This window comes from Dermacentor albipictus, chromosome 7 (assembly GCF_038994185.2).
Source record: "Dermacentor albipictus isolate Rhodes 1998 colony chromosome 7, USDA_Dalb.pri_finalv2, whole genome shotgun sequence".
NCBI classification, from domain to species: domain Eukaryota; kingdom Metazoa; phylum Arthropoda; class Arachnida; order Ixodida; family Ixodidae; genus Dermacentor; species Dermacentor albipictus.
This window is the reverse complement of record NC_091827.1, coordinates 26,501,799-26,522,636: the sequence shown is the minus strand read 5'-3', so window position 1 is coordinate 26,522,636 and position 20,838 is coordinate 26,501,799. Positions and strand designations below refer to the sequence as shown.

The 20,838-nt window shown below is 48.8% G+C and overlaps 1 protein-coding gene and 1 non-coding gene across 2 annotated transcripts in view; one reads left to right on the top strand and one right to left on the bottom strand.

Annotated features, from left to right (window-relative positions):
* LOC135919277 (ipis-1-like) overlaps positions 1-20,838 on the top strand; it is a 25,661-nt gene extending 4,823 nt beyond the window's left edge. Inside the window, exons 2-7 of the mRNA XM_070521793.1 lie at positions 8,332-8,590; positions 10,494-10,902; positions 14,017-14,272; positions 14,952-15,121; positions 16,658-16,840; positions 20,516-20,838. Coding sequence (XP_070377894.1) covers positions 8,427-8,590; positions 10,494-10,902; positions 14,017-14,272; positions 14,952-15,121; positions 16,658-16,840; positions 20,516-20,713 — 1,380 coding nt within the window. The 5' untranslated portion in view covers positions 8,332-8,426 and the 3' untranslated portion in view covers positions 20,714-20,838. The remainder of the gene's footprint in view (positions 1-8,331; positions 8,591-10,493; positions 10,903-14,016; positions 14,273-14,951; positions 15,122-16,657; positions 16,841-20,515) is intronic.
* TRNAE-UUC (transfer RNA glutamic acid (anticodon UUC)) lies at positions 2,933-3,004 on the bottom strand. Its single transcript has one exon. It is a non-coding gene; the product is annotated as a tRNA-Glu (tRNA).

Below are 20,838 nucleotides of genomic sequence, written 5' to 3'. Positions count from 1 at the left end.
CGTCTGTAGAGTACAGAGGTACGTTTGCAAAGACAGGTGAAGAGAATTGATGTCTCTAGCAGTCGCGAAAAATGCAACGTCATCGGCATAGATATACAGATTTACATCCGGGTGCAGCGGAACTGAACTCATCAATAGGTTAAATAGCACAGGAGACGGAACAGCCCCTTGGGGCACCCCTCTTGTCTGATCGAAGTGCCTTGAAGAAAAACCGTTTTGGAAACAATGAAATTTTCTGTTTCTTAGAAATTCAAAAATCCATGCCGTTATATATCCAGGAAAATTGTAGGACTGTAATCTGTCCAGCAGTAGAGAGTACTCAACGCTGTCATAAGCTTTTGCGATGTCAAGAGTCACTAAAGCGCTAACTTCTTTTTTATGTTGAGCAAGTTGGATGCGGCTTTCTAAATCTACATGCGCACACCAAATGGACAGACCGGGCCGGAAACCTATTTGGCATGTGCTCAGTAACGAATTTTGGTATATATGATCCATCATACGATCATATATAACTCTTTCAATTAGTTTTACCATATTTGATGTAAGAGAGATATAGGCCTAATGTTGTCAAGGTTGTAGCCGGCTCCTTGTTTTTTAAGCAACGGAATAATTTTGGCTGTCCTCCATTCTTGTGGAATCCATGAATTTTGCAGAGAATAATTTACAGTATTCAGAATGTGTGGTACAGTGGAAACACACATTTGCTTTGTCTTCCTCTCTGCTTCCTGCCTTTCACATCTTACTGATAGCGAATTCGCTTGAGTTATTTCACCTTGATGGGGATTTATAGATAAATTGAGGGGCCTGGCGTCAGCCTATCGGGCAGCTAGATGCGCTACTGCTCATAAGGTGCTCTATTATTTCTTGCAGTCATGTTGGCGACGTAACATTTCCGACTCAGAATCTGTAGTTCCGCAGTTGGAATTCAAGCTGCGCGAATATTGTTTTTCTTCGCCCATTTTTCATAGACACCTCGCAAAAGACATCGAGATTACATCCACGGACGTCCGAATGATTATGGTAGCGATAGAATAAAAGATATCGCTAGCGAAAATGAAATGCAATGTGCTTTTTGGCAACACACACACGTGGAAACGCGTGCAATTCCGAAAAAAAAAAAGTCACCCTTTCAAATGAGCCTATTAGTTCACCAAAACTGGCACCCACTTCTATGACTGTAGGTGTGGGAGTTCGCCGTTGTGTGAAAGTACCAAAGCGCCAACTTTCACTCGCGAGGCAAAATTATTTCTGAGTAGTGGGATATCCGCACTGTAGAAGGCCACCTGAGCAACAGCTAAGAATGGTTGCGTAATGCAATCATACGCGTAAGATCAAGTGTATCCTGCAATATCACAAAAGTGAGATTCTTTATTTCGTACACTGCTGAGTGGCATTTTCGCGACACCCGCCGTGGTTGCTCAGTGGCTATGGTGTTGGGCTGCTGTGCACGAGGTCGCGGGATCGAATCCCGGCCACGGCGGCCGCATATTTCGATGGGGGCGAAATGCAAAAACACCGGTGTGCTTATATTTAGGTGCACGATAAAGAACCCCAGGTGGTCAAAATTTCCGGAGTCCTCCACTACGGCGTGCCTCATAATCAGAAAGTGGTTTTGGCAAGTAAAACCCCCTAACATTATATTATGTATGTATTTTCGCGACGACGCCCATGTTTCGAAAAATTTCGATATATCGAAATGATTAATTATCGAATGATCAACACATCGCGACAAGAAATCGCTAAAGGGATACATTCAGGTCTCGCAGGAACTACTACATCTGTGTGAAACGACGCAAGATCCTTTTCGCGATGTGTTTGAAACACAACGCGGATACAAAATTTTAATGATTTCGGCGAACGAAAGGCCACACGATATCCCACACCGCGCGCTAGACACACGTGTGGCCGCTGATCTTATTAGACACCGCTAACAATACAGTGGAAGGCCAGATGCTTCTCTACATCGTCAAGGGAAAACAAATGCGAACCTGCATTTACGCCTGCGCTAAAAGCAGGGACAAACAGTGTCTAAAAGATATGCATGCCGTCGCGCGCATGTGTAAACAAGTAGCGAGCTGCTGCTGCTGACGCGACGGCGCAAGCACAAACTTGTGTCGCCACCTGCCGTCAGATGCAGAAAGCAGCGTTTCAGGGAGGGCTGCCGCGTGTTGCCAACATAGAGTTGTTGCCAACTTCTGGAGCAGGCGACTGCCCTCCCTGAAACGCTGCTTTCTGCAGCTGACGGCAGGCGGCGAAACTATAGTGCCTAGAATATAGCGAAACAAGTTTGTGCTTGCGCTGTCGCCGCAGTAGCTCCCATCCCCATTAGTGCAGGCAAATTTGCACCTTTTTCTTAAAAGCCAGGCTATTAACTGCGCCAAGTGTTACATTAAAAGAAGTCATCGCCAAAATGCGATCGTTCGACAAAATTTGAGCAAGAACAGTACAGCGGTGAGCGCGAAATCTTCTATCGAATACGCGCAGCGTTATATTCAGGACAAGTATATGAGTGGTCGCATGCAGTGACGATTAAGGCCCGCTTGAAAGATGGAAAATATAAAGATAAATCAACGTCGACACACACACACACACACACACACACACACACACACACACACACACACACACACACACACACACACACACACACACACACACACACACACACACACACACACACACACACACACACACACACACACACACACACACACACACACACACACACACACACACACACAAGCGCGCGCGCGCGCGCGCGACGCTTGTTCCCTTTCAGGTTGACGATTACACTTACGCGTGCGTAGCATCAAGAGACTTGCAGAAATATGTCCGCATGTCTGGTACTATGCAATTAAGATGCCGAAGTCAACAAGTGTAATACAACTATATTATATAAAAAAAAGAAACGTTCGAAGAAAAAAACAAAACTTTCCGACGCCGGGAATCGAACCCGGGCCTTCTGGGTGAAAGCCAGATATCCTAGCCACTAGACCACGCCGGATTGAAAGTGGTGCCTTCTTGAGTGCTATTTAAGCGCACAGCATCACTTGTTTTGCAGGGGCCTGCAAGTGTGTAGTACAGGCTGTTCACATTTTAATTCCCTTGAAAGGCGCACACTCGGTCCGTGAGCCCTCGCGAATCCTCGAATCACCGCACAATGCTTGCTTCTGACGGCAGTTGCCACATGCGTGCTGTATCCACAAATCGCTGTTTCACTGCGAGTCGATGTGAAACGAGGGTAATGAATCCTATCACCACTACTCAGGTGTTTTGACAGTGGTCAAAGCGCTGTCAAGTGTGCGGTATCGTTCGAATAGGTACCCTGCTGTAGCGGTCGGCGTTCTGCGCTTTCAACGAGAGCGAAGGCGCCAGTTTCAAAGTACTTCTTACTGAAGAACGAAATACAAACAGCTTTACGATCGAGTATCACGTGGCATTGCACGTTTAAGACGAAATACGTTGTTTGATTCCGTCTCTATCATCCTGTTTTACTTATCGAAAGGAGTTACCGCGCTCCGAACTCCAGAGCCACAAACTAACGCTCGGGCGCGACGCCTGCATTTTGAGGCGATTTTCTTGTGGCAAATCTCTTGCTGCCGCTTGCCATATATCCTCGATGAGAAAAGAATGGCAGTCTGCACTTGAAGATGGGATGGTGACAAGCATTGCGTCAAATAAGGCCATTTTCTTATTTTACTTTTGCACGAACAAGATCATTTCTTTTGCAGTCGGCAGTGTCCAGAAATTCGGTGCGCAATACGGTGGGCAGGAAAATCCATCGTGTGTCTTTAAAGCTTTTGCGAAGCGGTTCATTAAATGCTATACCTATAAGGTTACCTATAAAGAGTGAAGATGAAGAATGTTGATGACAGGTGTATACGCAGGGAAGTACGACACATCACACCAGGCAACTACAGTGCGAGCTAGATTCGCGATTGTTCTTTGCCATCCAGGTGCACCACACTGTAGGCAGGCCGCATTGAATGCTTGCACTTGTTAAGCGGAGTACGCCATCATAAGGAAAGCCTACAAAACAGCTCTTCATCTGCCGGCCAACACCTCGACAGAGAAGCTGTTAGCCCTCGGACTCCATAATACGTTCGAGGAGCTCAAAGAAGCCCAATTGGGGTCGCAGATACTCAGACTCCAGCAGACTACCACGGGCTTAAGCTTCTATAAAGGCTGGGACATCAAGAAATAGAAAGGGAAGAACAGAGAACGGCAAACCTACCAGATGAGTACCGCAGCACCATCAGGGTAGGGTCCTTGCCAAGAAACATGGACCCAAACTTACACGCAGCCAGGCGGAATGCTAGGGCAAAATATGTAGAGAAATATCTAGCAACCAAGGCGAACACGGTATACACGGACGCCGCGCTGTATCCTCGGAAACGAGGAACAACAGAGCAAAAAGTCGGCGCGACAGTAATTGGCTCTAACTATAAGGAGATCACTTGCGCGTCGGCAGGGGACTTTACGGTAACTGAGGGAGAAGAAATGGCTGTCGCTCTAGCAGCCGCGGAGGGTTACCGCGCAAACAAATCCCTTACAATATTAACGGATTCTAAGGAAGCATGCCGTAACTACATCAATGGCAGAATTGGCCAAAAGGCGCTCCAAATCTTCCACCGCGCGGGCCAACACGAAAGACGAGTTAGACACAACATTTTCTGGATACCGGGACACACTGAAATTGAGGGCATCCAGAGGACCGATAGGACCGCTCGCGAGCATACTAGCCGAGCGGACCTAAATGGAGACCCCGAGGACTTCATGTCTGATCCCGACGAACTCCGAAATACTAAATTATCATACAGGAACGAGGGTCAAATACTCCCCGCCCCATAACATGCTTAATCAATAAGAGGCAGTTTGCTGGTGGAATCTGCAAACAAAAAACCTTCCTAAATCTGCACCATACTAAGCAAAATGTTCCCAAACAAAATACAGGGACATATGCCCATGGTGTGGCGAAAAACCCACCCTTTATCATATCACCTGGCAATGCAGCAAAAACAAAACATTCCACAATATCGAAAATCCGAGTGCGGAGCAGTGGTAGAGTGTGCTATCCAGCGGCAACCCATGCTTTCAACGCGGGGGCTGGTACACCATGCCCGACGAGCAGCCACGCTCAGTGGTGCCCTGGAATAGGGGCGCCAACCCTCCAAGACGGGAGTCACCATCGACAAGAAGAAGATGGAATTGCACTCGGTCTGACCGCTGAATGACTGTAAATTAAAGCCATAAAGTGTATCCTATCATATCCTATCTATCCGGCTGCTGGAGACTGCCCGAGTGTTGGCCATCCTTCAATATTGCTCCCCTATCTGGCTACCCCAATCTGTGACGTTTCAGGCTCGCTTTGCTAAGGTACAGCGTGGGTCGCCTATATTTTCTATAGCCGCGCAGCCCGCCAATTAAGCAGCGCCTCTCCTACACACATGTCTCGACTAATGCACTACGTCAATTTGCTTCCTGGCAACCTCTTGCATCCCGACTTCAGGCTGCCACAGTTCCGCCTCCTGTGCAGACATCTTGCTCTTGACCAACAGACATTAGCGGACGCGCCGCGTCTATACCTTCGCGCAAATCGCCTTGAGCCCTTTCTCCCTCGAACGGAGAGTCACGGTTCCTCTTGGATGCCGCTTGCTGTTGCGTTGTGGCGACGGCTTCCACCGACTATTACCAGGGCATTCCTTCCCGAACTCGAAGGCTTAGGGCCTATAATGAAGTGCGCACAGATATTGCTGTGACTCTGAACAATCTACCTCGGTCCCCCTCTACAAGTTTAGTGCTCCACCCACGGGTCCCAGGTTGCAGGCACGCAAACCACTCCGGTATGGGCAGTACTGCCTTCTGAGACCCTACATGTATGCCTGAACAGACCCTCTCTGAGTAAGAGTAAATTATTATTATCAAATACAATTAAGGATTCTACTTGTCCCAGAGTAGCACACGCATTCTGGAGGATTGGCCAAGAATGGTACCGTACCCTCGTATGGTAGGCCAAATTATTTTAAGTAAATCAAAGAAGCCTTTGACTATCATATGCTATAACATAAAGGAGTCTGCCCAACTGGTTCCAATTGAACATCATCGGAGGCCCAAGTTCCAAGTGGGCTTCATGAGAAGTCCGGTTGGTTCCACTTGGACATCACTGGGCGCTTGATATGGCAATTGATTCCAACTGGGCCCAATTGGAAGTCACCATATATATTAATAACCTCGTGAAGCAACAAAATAGTTGATTACAATAATAGCACAATTACAATGTTCATTTTGAAGTAATAGATCTTTGTATTTTGGTGTGATCAATGGAAAGAAGCATTTAGCCTTGTGTCAAGTTAAACATCTCTTGAAATTTTACGAATTTCTCATGAACCACTGGCACCACTTGGTGAACCAAATACTGCTTACATATATAACAATTGAAATGCATCTGTCATAGCCAAGTGGTAAATGTCGGGTATGTCAATGAAGAAAATTGCCGTAGCGTATTCATGCAGGCATGTGTATGCTACTCGAACGACCAAAGAAGTGTCATACCAAGATTAGGGCCCATCTAAGCTTTTTATTTTCCTTTCCTTTATTTTTCATGTTACTCCCAACGAATCCGATTCAGAGACCAATTGGGCTCAATTGTGTTCAAAAAACTAATTGATCCAATTGGACTTGTCGTATTTTCCAAATGGACGTGTCCCAAAACACAATTGGAAATATCCAATTCGTTTCAATTGGAAATTTTCAACTCGTTCAAGCAATTTAATTTTTTTTCTTACTTGGACGCGTTTTTGAGATAACCGTCAGTCCGCGTTTTGTGTACAGATCGTATGTCGAAATTTATTGTTGTGCCTACTCAGCTGGCCCAAGAGTCGGGCCCGCCAAATACTGAAATTTGAAGAAAATCTAGGGCGCCGTTGAATATCGCGCTTGCTTCCACGTGCAATGCGATGTGAAAGAAGGTACCATATCTGGTTTTTTTCTGCTTTTCTTTTTTGTCATAATTTTCGATATATGTTGGTGCTCAGGAAGGAGCAATTAAATCATTTGGTATTAGTAGCTCTTTCAGGTTCGTCGTCTTCTCTGTGTTTTGTCCTTTTCGCGTGCAGCATGTTTATTTCTGTATATAGGACACTTGTGTTCCCGAGTCGAGCCGTGCCACAGCGCGCCGAACTCCTTCGCCTTTACAAAAAATTTTAGACAGTTTATGGAGTTGTCATTCCCATTTGCTAAAAGGCTACTAGACTGTCCATAGGCAATTTTCATAGACTGTGCTTAAACAAAATTTGTAGCAGAGTCTATACTTCGTATAAGCTAGGACTTGTGTGTAGCAGAGTCTATACTTCTTATAAGCTAGGACTTGTGGAGTTTACACATTTCATCGGCTACTGTCCCTAGAATGTCTATAGACAAATCACGTAGACTATTCTGCAGGTAACCTAAGGGCCCGTGGTCTCACACATTTTTTGCAGACTATCATCCAGTAAATCTTCATTCACCAAATTTTCGTAGAATACTTATATACCCTTTATAGAAATTGCTTTCCAATTTTATCGACGACACTTTACGCAGCGTCTGCACAAAAATCCCGCAGAATGGTCTGTAGACTGTACAAGTTCATTTTTGTAAGGCAATGAAGGGGGCTAGTTGTAGAACGTTCATGGTTATATTGCGCTCAGTTTTACACAGACGATATTAAGAAAGGACAGGACGTGGACGGACGTAGCGCAACGTCCGTCCACGTCCTGTCCTTTCTTAATATCGTCTGTGTAAAACTGAGCGCAATATAACCATGATCATTTTTGTAAGGGCGGTCACGCCCGGAAGCGCCGTGACGCTAGACTGAAGAGCATCAGCTTTTCGCCGCCTTAGCGTCTCCAGGGGCCTGCGTCGGCATTACGCCGGACTACATCCGCGCCATTACGGTATAGCGCCGGTGTATGTAACTGTGCAGCATGGAGACAGAGGTTTTCATAGAGTTTCTAAAAATACCCTAATACTAATATGAAACTAATATGAAACTAATATATGTATACTAATATAAAACTAATACTAATATTACTATACTAATATGAAACTCTATGGAGGTTTTAATGACGAGAGGAAAGATGAAGAAGGGATAGACATAGATGGCCGCACGTGTACCTATAGTAACGTATTTAGCTTAAGCAGGCTATTCGTCGCCGCGCCCGTTTCGAAGCGGACGCCAGTAAAGATCATCGATCATCATCAAAACCAAGCTCACTGTAAACCACTACGCCAGACATTTCAGTTTGCGTTTTGTGGTCAATACCTCCCCCCCCCCCTCCTTCTTTACGTGGGTAGGGGCCATCATTTGAGGAATCAACATCGACAACCAGCCAAACCAGCCCGTGCAGGGTGTCGCGTGATCGGGCTGGCCGGCGAATTCGTCTTCCGCCATGGAGAAGGGTGCCAGCCAGAAGGCCGAACAACCGTCCCAGAAGCAGCAGCAGCAACAACAAGCGAGGCCACCGGGGTCCGTCCAGTCGTGTGCGTCTTCGGCGAAGCCCATGGCTCCCGTTCAACCGACCGATGAACCCGAACAGCAGCAGGAGCGAGTCGCGTGAGTCTTCCCTAATCCTCGCACCGAGGACGTTTACAGGCCGTATCAACGCGGTCAATTTGGAACAGGCGTTCAAGACTGGCTTCGAAATGGGCGCCCATGTCTCTAATTTTAGCAGAATATGAGAGTTCGGTTCTGTATACGCTGGCTGTTCGAAAAGTAACTGTGCAGCGGAAGTGGGGGTCCTAAAATTGGAAGCTTTACTTACGGCAGCGGCAGTGGCCATTGACAGCATTTGCTGCAAATGTGCATCACTGGCTTCAAGACGTGCCTGCAAAACGACGTTGCATGTTTATGTATACTCGTTGGAGGGTTGGTTGCTGAAGTTACCTGCGCAATGTGCCCGGGTAATGACTGTCTGTAGCTCCTGAAGTGTATGATTGTTCTTGTACACGCGTCCTTTGAATGCATTCTGCAGACGTTATCAGACGAACTGCTGGTTTTGCGCTATCATATCGCAATTTAAACTGCGAAGTGATTCACGATTATTTAATTCACAGCTTTATTTATAGCCGGCCACCATTTTGCGATCACAGCGCCGTCTCTCATCCGGCGCCTTGCCGGTATGTGGGAGAGCGCTGCAGTTGCATAGCGGACGTGCTGAACTGACGAGTGGCAAGATTTCGCGTTTTCCTGGAAGGTGTCAAGTTTTTGCAAGACCCCTGGGACGGTGGGTTGCGCCACCAAGCTCTTGCTATTATACTGCCTGATGTCCTACCTAGGTCTAAAAAAAAAAAAAAAACGCACGGTGAATTCCCATAACCAAATTTTTTGACCCCCCATTGTGAACTTTGTTTTTTTGCGTCTCCGTTTTTTGTCGTTTCCCTACTTTTCTTCCACCAATCTTCCAATTGCCTCTTATACTAATCCCTCTAGCCGACATGTTTACCTTCCCCATGCTCTCACTGAACCCTGAGGGCTTCAAGGAGTCCAGTGGTGCCTAAACCGACCGCTGGGCAGATTTCTCCACATTATAACACACTCTCCATCGTTTCCGTAGCTTTACCGCAGCAAGTACATGTTGCTTCTTCGTTCTTATATCTCGCTTTATAGCTGCGTGTTGTAAGGCATCCTGATCTCGCTTCGAAATGTAGTGAGCTTCCCTTTGAGTTATCATAAATTGTTTCTTCCCCGATTTCGTTTTTTTCCTCTTAAGTAGTTACTCATGGCAAGTTTCTTTTCCATTGCCGCCACCCATGAGATTATTTCAGCCTCTCTGAGTTCCCGCTTGACGGTATTTGTTGCCGTGTTGCCCACCCTACAGGCCGCATACTTGCTGGTAAGCTCTCTAATTTTTTTCCTCCACTGTGAATCAATGTTTTTCCCGTACAGATACCTGAATACTCTCGCAGCCCATTTACTTTCTTCCATATTCCTCAGCCGTTCTTCATAATCAATTTTACTGCGTTTCTGACTCGCGCGCCCTCTATCCCACGTCTGCCGAAGTCAGTGTCGAGCGTGGGATAGAGGGCACTCGTGAGTGAGCAAGTCAGTGAGTGCACTCGTGAGTGAGCGTACCGTACCTACTTGGTGCGTGCATAGTTTGGCAACGCGTTCGTTCGGCGTCCAACCTGACGTCCTTTTATGCGAAGCATACTAGCCGCACAACCACGCTCTTCCTTGCTGCGCCGCGCGCGGCCGCGTAGCTACCATATGACGTCATAACAGCTGCAAAAGCGGAGGCTCAACTCGTGCGCTCGCTTGCGGCCGCGTAGCTACATAGCCGGGTCTCAGCTCGTGCGCTCGCCTGCATGAGTTGTTTCTTCGTCTAGCCGAACCAAATATAGCCAAGCAACAGCAGTTCACCAGGCTAAACAGTGGTTCAACAACTAAAATAAAGGCTAGTATGCTTCGCATCCTGGGCTTAACCTTAGCTAAGCCACAGCCATTTTTTTTCACGCAGCGTGACCCCGGAGGAGGTGACGGCCCTCGCCCCGACCATGACGAGCGCCCTGCTCGCCTTCACCATCGAGCTGCACCAGAAGTTGCGCGAGGTGGGCGGCTCCAAGAACGTCCTCTTCTCGCCGTTTCTCGCCGCGGGCGCCCTCATCGCGCTCTTCCACGGCGCCAGGGGTCGCGCGGCGCGCCACCTCGCGCGCCTGCTGCACCTGAACGAGTCCGACGCTCCGCGCGCGGTCGCCTACTTCGCGCGCTGCCACGACCAGCTGTTCGCCTCGTGGCCCAACCACCACCGGCAGGGCTTCAGCGCCACGCACGACCTGGCGCTGATACGCGACCGGAACCTGAACATGCTGGCCGCGTACGTGGCCTCGCTGTCCCCCTGGTGTCGTACCGAGCCGGACTTCTTCGAGGTGAGCGAGTCATGCAAGCAACGATGAGATATTTTAACGCGATAGCGTTAAGGAGCTCGTGTCGCAGAAAAACAGGTGTCGTCGGCGTAGGTGTCGGCGTCAGTGGCGTTGGCCGTGAGCGATAAATCACAGCAGGCATTTCATGAATGAAAAACAACTTGCAAGATGGACTGGGTGGGAATCGAACCAGGTTCTCCGGATTGTGAGACGGAGACACTAACACTCAGCCACGAGTTCGATGCTTCAAAGCGATACAAAAGCGTCTCTAGTGAATGCGGTGTTGCCTTGGAAACGAGCTGTTTCTAAGGCTCAGGCGTGCGTCGCTTGCTCAGGCGCACATTTCGTTGCCGCGCCAAACGCTGCGTTGCTCGACGGTCACCGCGTCCGATGCGGGGCGCGTAGTCCCTGTGCCGTAGCCATTGTCTTACACCCCTTGGCGGGTCGACGGGAACGCTTTCGCGTTCCACTCTTGAAGGCGAAGCTTAAGCGTCCTCCATTTTTTTATTGCGAAAGCAATGATGCTCGCACTTTCGGCCTATCGGTGGTCGTGGCGCCTCCTTACACAGCTGCGCGTCACGTGACCGTGTGACGTCGCGCCAGACCGAGAGACGGGGCCTCAGATCGCGGCATCGATGGTGGAGGCGAAGCCTTGGGCGCTGCTGCTGCGGCGCTACCGAGAGAGGGCGCTCGCTGGTGTGACGTCACGCTAGGAGGATAAATGGGGCTACAGCTCGGCTCCTCGCAGTGGTCGGCGCACTGCCTTGCGCTATGTCGGATTGCTTTCGCAATCTTCCAGGCTTAACCAAGCTAAGCCTTCAGCCAATTTTTTTTTTGTTCCTCGTTGCATACGAAACACTTGCGCAAGACGCAAAACGTCTGGTGCAGGGCGTGGGGGAAAAAAGCTGATCGGCGCAGCATAAGTAGCCCCAATACCTGTAACACAAAAGGAACGGTAGAGCGGATTTACAGTTTTCCCTACAGTAGCTCACAATTCAAGCACTACAGCACACTGTATACACTAAAAATAAGAAACAAAAAACGAAGTTAGATACACAAAGTAGAGAAAACCGTGAACAAGGAATACCGAAATACAATATCTCAATCTACTTCGCATCTTATATATAACAGCAAACAACCTACATACTCAAGTAAAAAAACAAAAAACAGGAAGATCAGAGGGATAACAAGACTACTGAATATTCAAGTTCACTAACAATAACATCATTTAACTACCTTGATAGCGGACCAAGTAGCATGTACTAAGACTACGCTTTAATATCAGAAATATGCTATTTAAGGCGTATAATTTGTTGCAATGAGGATGCTTAATTAGGTGCTGTTTGTCGTTTCGTTGGGTAATTACATGCTGAGAACAGAGCCGATGACCGGCAAATCTGTATGGACAGTACCATGTAACTCTGTTCGTTGTTACATGAGTGGTGCCCTATCTATGAGCTATTCGGCAAAACAGTAACAGGACCATCCCGCGACAGCGACGGTTAGAGTTACTGTATATGCTAGTAAGTCTAGCGACGGTCAATCACGTCCAGGAGGTCTCCCTATGAAATCTTCAATTTAAAAGGAGGCGCCGCTTGTTATATATATATATATATATATATATATATATATATATATATATATATATATATATATGTGTGTGTGTGTGTGTGTGTGTGAGGGGGGGTTCGGCCCGACCTGGCATCTAACCCCGATTACTCATACAACAAAGTAATATGCTCTTCGCGTAAAACTACGACTGAAATAACTCATGATAGCAACTTTCAGGTCTCACTTTTTAGACACAGTGCCGCTGATGTATACACTCGGCGTCAAAAGCTTACTGACCGTGGTATCTGAGAAAGAACCGGAACCTGAGAAAACCGGGGGCAGGCAGCCTAGTATTCGGATTTTCCAGCTATACTATACCCCATCAGAACAATGTGGCGCTGTCCACTTTTACTGGCGATTGTCACAATGCTTATATTAACTCTACGCACAAAGGACTCGAGAATTAAACATTATCTTTTTTTTAGATACCTGACCCATAAACATCTTACACCGACTGTACGCGCTCCTGCTCACAAATCGCCACTTCGGTTGTGCGTAATATATGTCGTAAAACAGGACATGGTAATATTACATGGTAGTATGGTAAGTAATATATGACGCGATAGAGAACGTGGCTAACGAATTCCTGGAAGTATACCCGCAACGTACGTGGGCATGATGTCTGTGAAAGACGGCACTCCTAATTGTCCCATCAGCCCAGGCGTATACCAGTGAGTCTTTCTTTCGCAGTTTTTTCCTTCTTCTTTTTTTTCGCGATTAGCCGTATGACACACAAGAGGCTTCAGACAAGAGTTTTCACGAACCAGTGCTAACACTAAGTACTGTGAGGGCCGGCCCGGGCGAGTAGGCTAGGTATGTCAGCGTGCCATGGCAAGTCGAAGCGACGTAACTTCTTGAAGAGAACACGTTTATTACATTGCCCTAAAACCCCTTAAACTTCGCAAAGTAGTGCCACGCTTTGAAGAATGCCGCATCCTCCTCGCGCACTCTGGCCGAGGCCGCCGCCGCGTCGCTATTGGGCTAATAGCATCACGTGGGGCCACGCGCCTTGCTTCAGCGCCATTTTTGCTCGAGAAGCGTCTACGGAGTGGCGAGGAGCGCACGTTGGGGCCGTTGCTACGCTCGAGCAATGTAGGTGGCGCCACGGTCGAGGAGGGAGCACGAAAGAGAGGAGAAACGAGGAGTAGTGAAGGCGGAGGAGTACGCCTTCACTACTCTCGCTACTACTCGCTTTACGAAGTTTAAGCCCCTAAAGTTTAAGGGGCTTTACATCGCCCAACCGAAACGCGGGCGTCCGCACCGGCGGCGGGGACGAGAGAGTGAGAAAAAGCTCTAGCGTATGAGCCCGGGCCTCGCTTGGTCCTGGTGTCGTGTAGGCGTAAAGGAGGCGCCGGAGGCGCGCTCAAATATACGGGCGCTCACAGTATATTTAGGTGGGCAATAACTGTAGACACATCGACGTTACTGCGCTATATGCCCCTTCCCATGTATAAGCGCCTTCCATATATATATATATATATATATATATATATATATTCCACACAGGCGGACATGGGCAGCGCCGTCATCCGCATGGACCTGTGGATCCGCGCGCTGACGGCGTTCGCCTTCCGCGAGTACGCCGTGTTCGAGTTCCCGCCGAACACGGGCCGCGACCCGGTGCTGCTCGTCTCCATCGCGGTGCTGTTCGTCAAGGGCCGATGGCGGCAGCGCTTCGAGCCGGGCCTCGGCGACTTCCACGAGACGCCCACCAAGATGCGGACCGTGCGCGTCATGCGCCGGCGGGGCAGGTTCCGCATAGGTGAGGAGGGGTCGCGGGCGCGACTCCCGGTCGCAGCACAGGGCCGCGTGTCGATGGGGGGAGCCTTGATCCCTACGAGGACTTCGCCGTGCGATGGATGGCGGAGAATCGCGCAGGCATCGATAACGATAAACAATCGGAGTAAAGGCAATTGTCTTACGCCACCCCTTATTGCCTCAAGTCCATCCCCATTTTTAACGCGACAGCGTTAAGGAGCTCGTGTCGCAGGAAAGCCGGTGGCGTCGGCGGCGTTGGCCGTGAGCGATAAATCCCAGCAGGCACTTCATGAATAAAAAACAACTTGCAAGATGGGATGGGTGGGAATCGAACCAGGGTCTCCGGAGTGTGAGACTGAGACGCTACCACTCAGCCACGAGTTTTTTTTTTATTTAATGCCTCAGCCACGAGTTCGATGCTTCAAAGCGGTACAAAAGCGCCTCTAGTGAATGCGGTGTTGCCTTAGAAACGAGCTGTTTTTACTTTTTTTTTGTTCGAAACGCGAACTAGGGAACGCGAGTTTGAGGCAGGGCGCCTAATCAAATAAGGAACGTACGGCCGAGTACGTATGCATCTAGGTGCGCGTTAACGTGCCTCCACGTGGTCAGCATTATCCCGGAGCCATTCACATTGCGCCGTCTCACTTAGTTTTGGATAACGCCGAAGGTTGTGCTCCCCGTAGGCGACTGCGGCGACTTGGATGCCACGGCGCTGGAGATCCCGTACCAGGACCCCAGCAAGACGATGGTGGTGTTCCTTCCCCGGATGGAGCGCCTCGCAGCGTTTGAGCACAAATTGACGCCGGCCAAGCTGCTGCAGTGCCTGGCTAAACTCGAGGAACGAGAGGTCGAAGTGAGCGCATTTCGTTAGCCGTCGTTTCACTGGGACAGTGATGGTGCTGTTAACGTCTTTGTTTTAACATGTGGATACTGGCTCCGCAGGCTCAGGCTGATCTCGCATCGCCTAATTCAGGGAATCCAAGCCAGAGTACGCGATATGTAGGAGGGGACGTGAATTAGATTGGCGACCGTGAATTCACGTCCGGAGGTCATTCGGGTCAGTAGGGGATACCGGTTCCTCGAGGAAGGTGGCTTTCTCGGATGTCGATTCTGTGCCGGTGCACTTCCAGAGGAGATGTGTCGCGTTGACCGCTTCTTGTGTGTTGTTACTCCTTGCTCCTCAGTCTTCTCAGAGTCTGCTACTCAGAGTCTGACACGTTGGCGTGACACAATAACGTGTCACACGAAGCAAATGACACCGAAGGTGTCCCGCAAAGCAAATGCTGTGAAATAGACGGTGTTAGCTTCTCCGTAAACGTGTTACCCTTTGCGGATTACGGCAGGCCTTCGGATGCGCGTGGACGGTAGTAGAATAGGCAGCATATGCCAACAAAAAGACTTGCAGGAGCTAAAATTGCAATGACTATAAACAATAACGTAACAATATTATGCTACAGATGATTGTCTAAAAATATAGGCGTCGACATAATCGTCAACATGCAGTCGTATTTTGTATAGTTTCGTTCAGCGAGAACACCAGTGAAAAAACGAAAAAGAACTACTTGTTGCGGTGAAATCAGTAATAAAATGAATTTTGTAACACGTAGTTTACAAAGTAAAAGTCCAACCAGACGTACGCGTCGGAACCTGCCTGCACGCGTCGCCTCACGTCTGGACGCGTTCGGCGTCAGGCGCGGTAGCCGCGTCGCGCGCTGACGCGTGGCGGCGTCGAGACCTAGCTCTCCTAAATTTGTACGCCCGCGCCTGAAGCTGCTGCCCTCCTCACCTGCGTGACGCGGCCCCAGATGAATATGGTGAGCCGATGTGAGTTCCGGAACGAAGCTGTTTGATAACTAGCATTGGGCTAATGTTAAAAAAAAGGAATTTAAAGTTACATTTTTTTTATTTACAGGAAGCGCCTTGTCCTGTCTGTATTTCTTCTTGTGTGCCGTCACTTTTGGCGCTTCATCTATTGAAAGCTATGCACCAACTAGCCCTACAACGTGTTTTACTGTATTAAAGTCACATTTTAGATGGTTAATTGCCTTGTTTAACAAATTACCTAACGTGTCCGCCGGACTACATTGAACACGCCTACCTGTCAGCATTATGCCACCGCAACAGAAACTCAAAATACAAACCACGCTCGGCAACTCACGCGTCGTGTGGGTGCGCGCGCCCTCTTCCTCCATCGGGCGCGACGTGGCGCCGTGTGCAGCGCGGCGCGTGCTGACGCTCTCCGACGCGCAATGTGGTTGGGGGATTACACCAGATTACGCGTCGATTACATCAGTACACGGACGTGCTCGAACACTCTAATGTGAGGCCCGAACCTGTGATGTACGCGTGGTTCCGACTCCGCGTCTTTTCTTTTTGGGCCCATGTTAAGGTGACGATGCCCGTGCTTCGCCTGAAGCGGCACACCGAGCTGGCGCGCATCGTGTCCATGCTGGGCACGGGAGAGGTGTTCAAGAGCCGTGGCCAGCTGGGCGGGATCAGCGACAACAAGAGCCTGTTCGTGTCCACGCTCACGCATGTCACCGTCTTCCACGCGAACGCCAGGGGAGGAAAGGTAATCGTGGGCACGTGAGGTACATATATCCCCCACCAGTCAAAAGTTATGATGGACTTTTGAGTAAATTTGTTACAGTTAAATAACTTTACGCGAATGCACTGGACATTGCGCTGAAGAACAAATATGCAGGTTCAATCCCATCCATTGAACACGTGATTCAGATTTTTATGCGAAGCATATTACGAGTGCTCAACCCAGCTCCTCAGGCGCGGCGGTGACCATGAAATCACGTGACACCGTGACGTCACGACAGAGGAGAAGTGGCTTTGGCTCAACTCTTGCAAGACGGGCTGGGTGGGAATCGAACCAGGGTCTCCGGAGTGTGGGACGGAGACGCTACCACTGAGCCACGAGTACAACGCTTCAAAGCGGTACAAAAGCGCCTCTAGTGAATGCGGTGTTGCCTTAGAAACGCGCTGTTTCTAAGGCGTGCGTCTCTTGCTCAGGCGCACATTTCGTTGCCGCGCCGAACGCTGCTTTGCTCGACGCTCACCGCGTCCAATGCGGGGCGCGTAGTCGCTGCCCTGTAGCCCATTGTCTTACACCCCTTGGCGGGTCGACGGGAACGCTGTCGCGTTCCACTCTTGAAGGCGAAGAAGTAATGCATGAGTTGTTTCTTCGTCTAGCCGAACCAAATATAGCCAAGCAACAGCAGTTCACCAGGCTAAACAGTGGTTCAACAACTAAAATAAAGGCTAGTATGCTTCGCATCCTGGGCTTAACCTTACCTAAGCCACAGCCATTTTTTTTTAAAGATATGAGCTATTCGGCGAGACAGCAGCGCCTGATCAAGGTCTGAAAAAATTGGGAGAAGGTTCGGGAAGGATGATTGATTGCTAAGTGCGCAAAATCGGGACACGGGACGCAGCACAAGGTATAGAGACGCAGAGAAAGAGCGAGCGCAGACTACCAACCGGTTCATTGCAGCGTTGGATGCGTTACCAAATATAACGTTAAAGGAAAGCCCAACCAGCCGTGGTTTCTCAGTGGCTATGGTGTTGGGCTGCTGAGCACGAGGTCGCGGGATCGAATCCCGGCCACGGCGGCCGCATTTCGATGGGGGCGAAATGCGAAAACACCCGTGTGCTTAGATTTAGGTGCACGTTAAAGAACCCCAGGTGGTCGAAATTTCCGGAGTCCTCCACTACAGCGTGCCTCATAATCAGAAAATGGTTTTGGCACGTAAAACCCCATAATTTAATTTTTTTCATTATTTTTTGGTAGTCAGCCGATGCTCCAGTGCGCAATCTTTTACGCAGCGTCCCGTCTGCCCTACGCAGGACTTTCCTACAAGTTAGCGGGATCTCATTAGAGAGTTGTAGATTAGGGGACGCGAGCGCGGCTTGCGCACGCAAGAACTAGGGGCCGCGGTACTTCGCATGCGCAGACCCAGGCGTAGCGGTCTGCGCACGCGTAGTAGCGTCGCCCCTACTTCTTGCGGACGCAAGCCGCTTGCGCCCACTAAACTAAAGCTCTCTAATTATACGACCCCCACCGTATATACGGTCCGCGAGACTTAAGCAAGCTTTATTGCCGTATAGTCGTCAACCCATTCTGAGACCGTCAAGACGACAACCGCTTCCTTGTGTTTGGAGTCGGCCCTTGTATACGAAGTCGTGTCCTCGCGAGATGCGGGCCAGCTATCCCTAGGTGTTTATATATATATATATATATATATATATATATATATATATATATATATATATATATATATATATATATGTGTGTGTGTGTGTGTGTGTGTGTGTGTGTGTGAAAGATCAGAATTAGCTGGGTTTCCGCAGTCGGGGCTTGCAGCGATACAGTTGAGACCCTGCTCTCAAGGCGTAAACGCGGGCAGCCAGATTGGTAGCTTCGCGTGGTGACGCAGAGACGTAAAGCAGACAAAACACAGAGCGAATATATATTCCAGTGACCAAGTGTGTTCTATACTTGGTTGCTGGCGCAAATGTTTGCACCACTGTGTGCGCAATTGGCCTGCAAAAATGTTTCGCAGAACAACGATTACCACAAGTGCGCGGGATCCGCAGTAATCTTTTATTTTAAAGGGACACTAAAGCGAAACAGTAAATTAGATTAGACTAATGAAGCATTGTTTGTGAACCCTGCAGGCAGTCATTAAAAAAATTGATTATTAGTTGAGAAAATTTGAATTTCGCGCCGAAACCCCAGCGCCGGTACGTCAGCGTGACGTCAGGGATTCCAAAGTATGTTTTCGCATTTGGGCCGCGTTGGCTGAGTAAAGGTTCCCGAAACTTGCGATGTTTAATATTTGGTTCCTTTAGAACACAATGTAGTCAATCTGTACCGCTATATATAATTATCAGGCCCTAGAAGATGCCATCAAAATATAAGACGTCACAGCCCCCAGGTGCGAGAACTTAAGTAGGCGTCGCCACCCGTATTTCGTTCTCGCGCTTTTTCTGGTGTACCAAACGTCTTATCGTTGTAAGAGTGGTGTTTTTGGTGTTGTAGAGCGGTGATTTTCTGATGCAGAAAAAAAATCATTTTTCACTTTAGTGTCCCTTTAAACATGGACTTCATGGTATTTTCAAAGGGTTAACGACTGAACGTAACGAGTTTAGAGAGCATTTCACGAAGGCCCAAACACGAAAAAAAAAAGATACTTCGAAATCCACGACGTCACGATGACGTATACCAGCCGCTTGAGGTTTGAGCGCGAAATTCTAGTTAACTTCCTACATCAAAATTGACGAAAATCGAGTAAAAAAACTTAATCATGCTAAGCTTATTCTAAACTGACTAAGTCCCTTTTGAATGTTCTGACTACCTGTAGGTCTCTCAGGATAGAAGTCCCCCATGTGCTCTGCACTTTAGGGCAGCGAGGAAAAAATCCAATGCGCGTGCAAGCGCCTGTTCACTGCAGCTGGCCATGGCTGTTAATACGCAAATTTGCTCTCTCCTTCTAGAAAACGTTAACGAGCCTCCCCTCCCCTGTTGCTGGTCCTTCAGCTGTGTCGAAGTGAGGTTAATGTGTCCACTCGTCGCTGGCATATGTCGCTGGCAGGTTACGCCTGATTCAGACAGCCATTTTTTTCTTTTCTTTTTTGTTGCTACAGTGTCTGCAAACGCAAATCACCAGTTCTGTTAATTTTTTCTTTAGCTCACCCATCTAAAGTTACGAATCTAAGTTTTAAATTAATTGCTGGACTAATCGTTTTCGCTTATTCGGGCTATATTCTGATTGGAATTGGCCGCACTTGTTCTTTGGCTTGCCGGTTCATATACCTAAAGCAGTAACGGTATAGCGTTTACAAGACGGGCGCAAAGTCGTCGGTGTAGCGTTCGTCTCTTGTCACCTTTCTAGTCTCCGTCTGGTAAACGCTACGGTTATCGCTTCTTCTTAGTGGATACCCGGCCCCATAAGGCCTGTTCTCTTACTGACGGGTATTGAAACGGACTCGGGTATCTCACTGATGGATATTAAAACGGACTTGGGTCTCTTACTGACGGGTATTGAAACGGACTCGAGTCTCTTACTGACGGGTATTGAAATGGACTCGTGTCTCTTACTGACGGGCATAGAAACGGACTCTGGTCTCTTACTGAGGGGTATTGAAGTGGTCTCGGGTGTCTTACTGGCGGTATTGAAACAGACTCGGGTCTCTTACTGACGGCCATCGAAACGCGTACTCGGGTCTTAATCCTTAGGTGGCGCCCTCGTCCGAGCCCCAGAGCACCCCAGTGTCGTCCGCGGCCAGTTCTGCGGCGTCACCGGAGCCGGTCAGGTTCACCGTTGACCGCCCCTTCATGTTCCTGGTCATGAACAAGGACCCCGACGCGGTGCTGGTCCTTGGCTCCGTCAAGCGGGTCTCCTCCAGGAAGGCCAAGGCGCAGTCCACTAATTGACAGCAGCCGAGCGTCATCGCCATCACTAACGCTCGGATAGCGCCCGAGCGCCCCCTCGTGTCACCAATCCAGGCTTGACGTGAAATAATAGACACACTATCCAACGTTGTCTTTTTATTCATTTA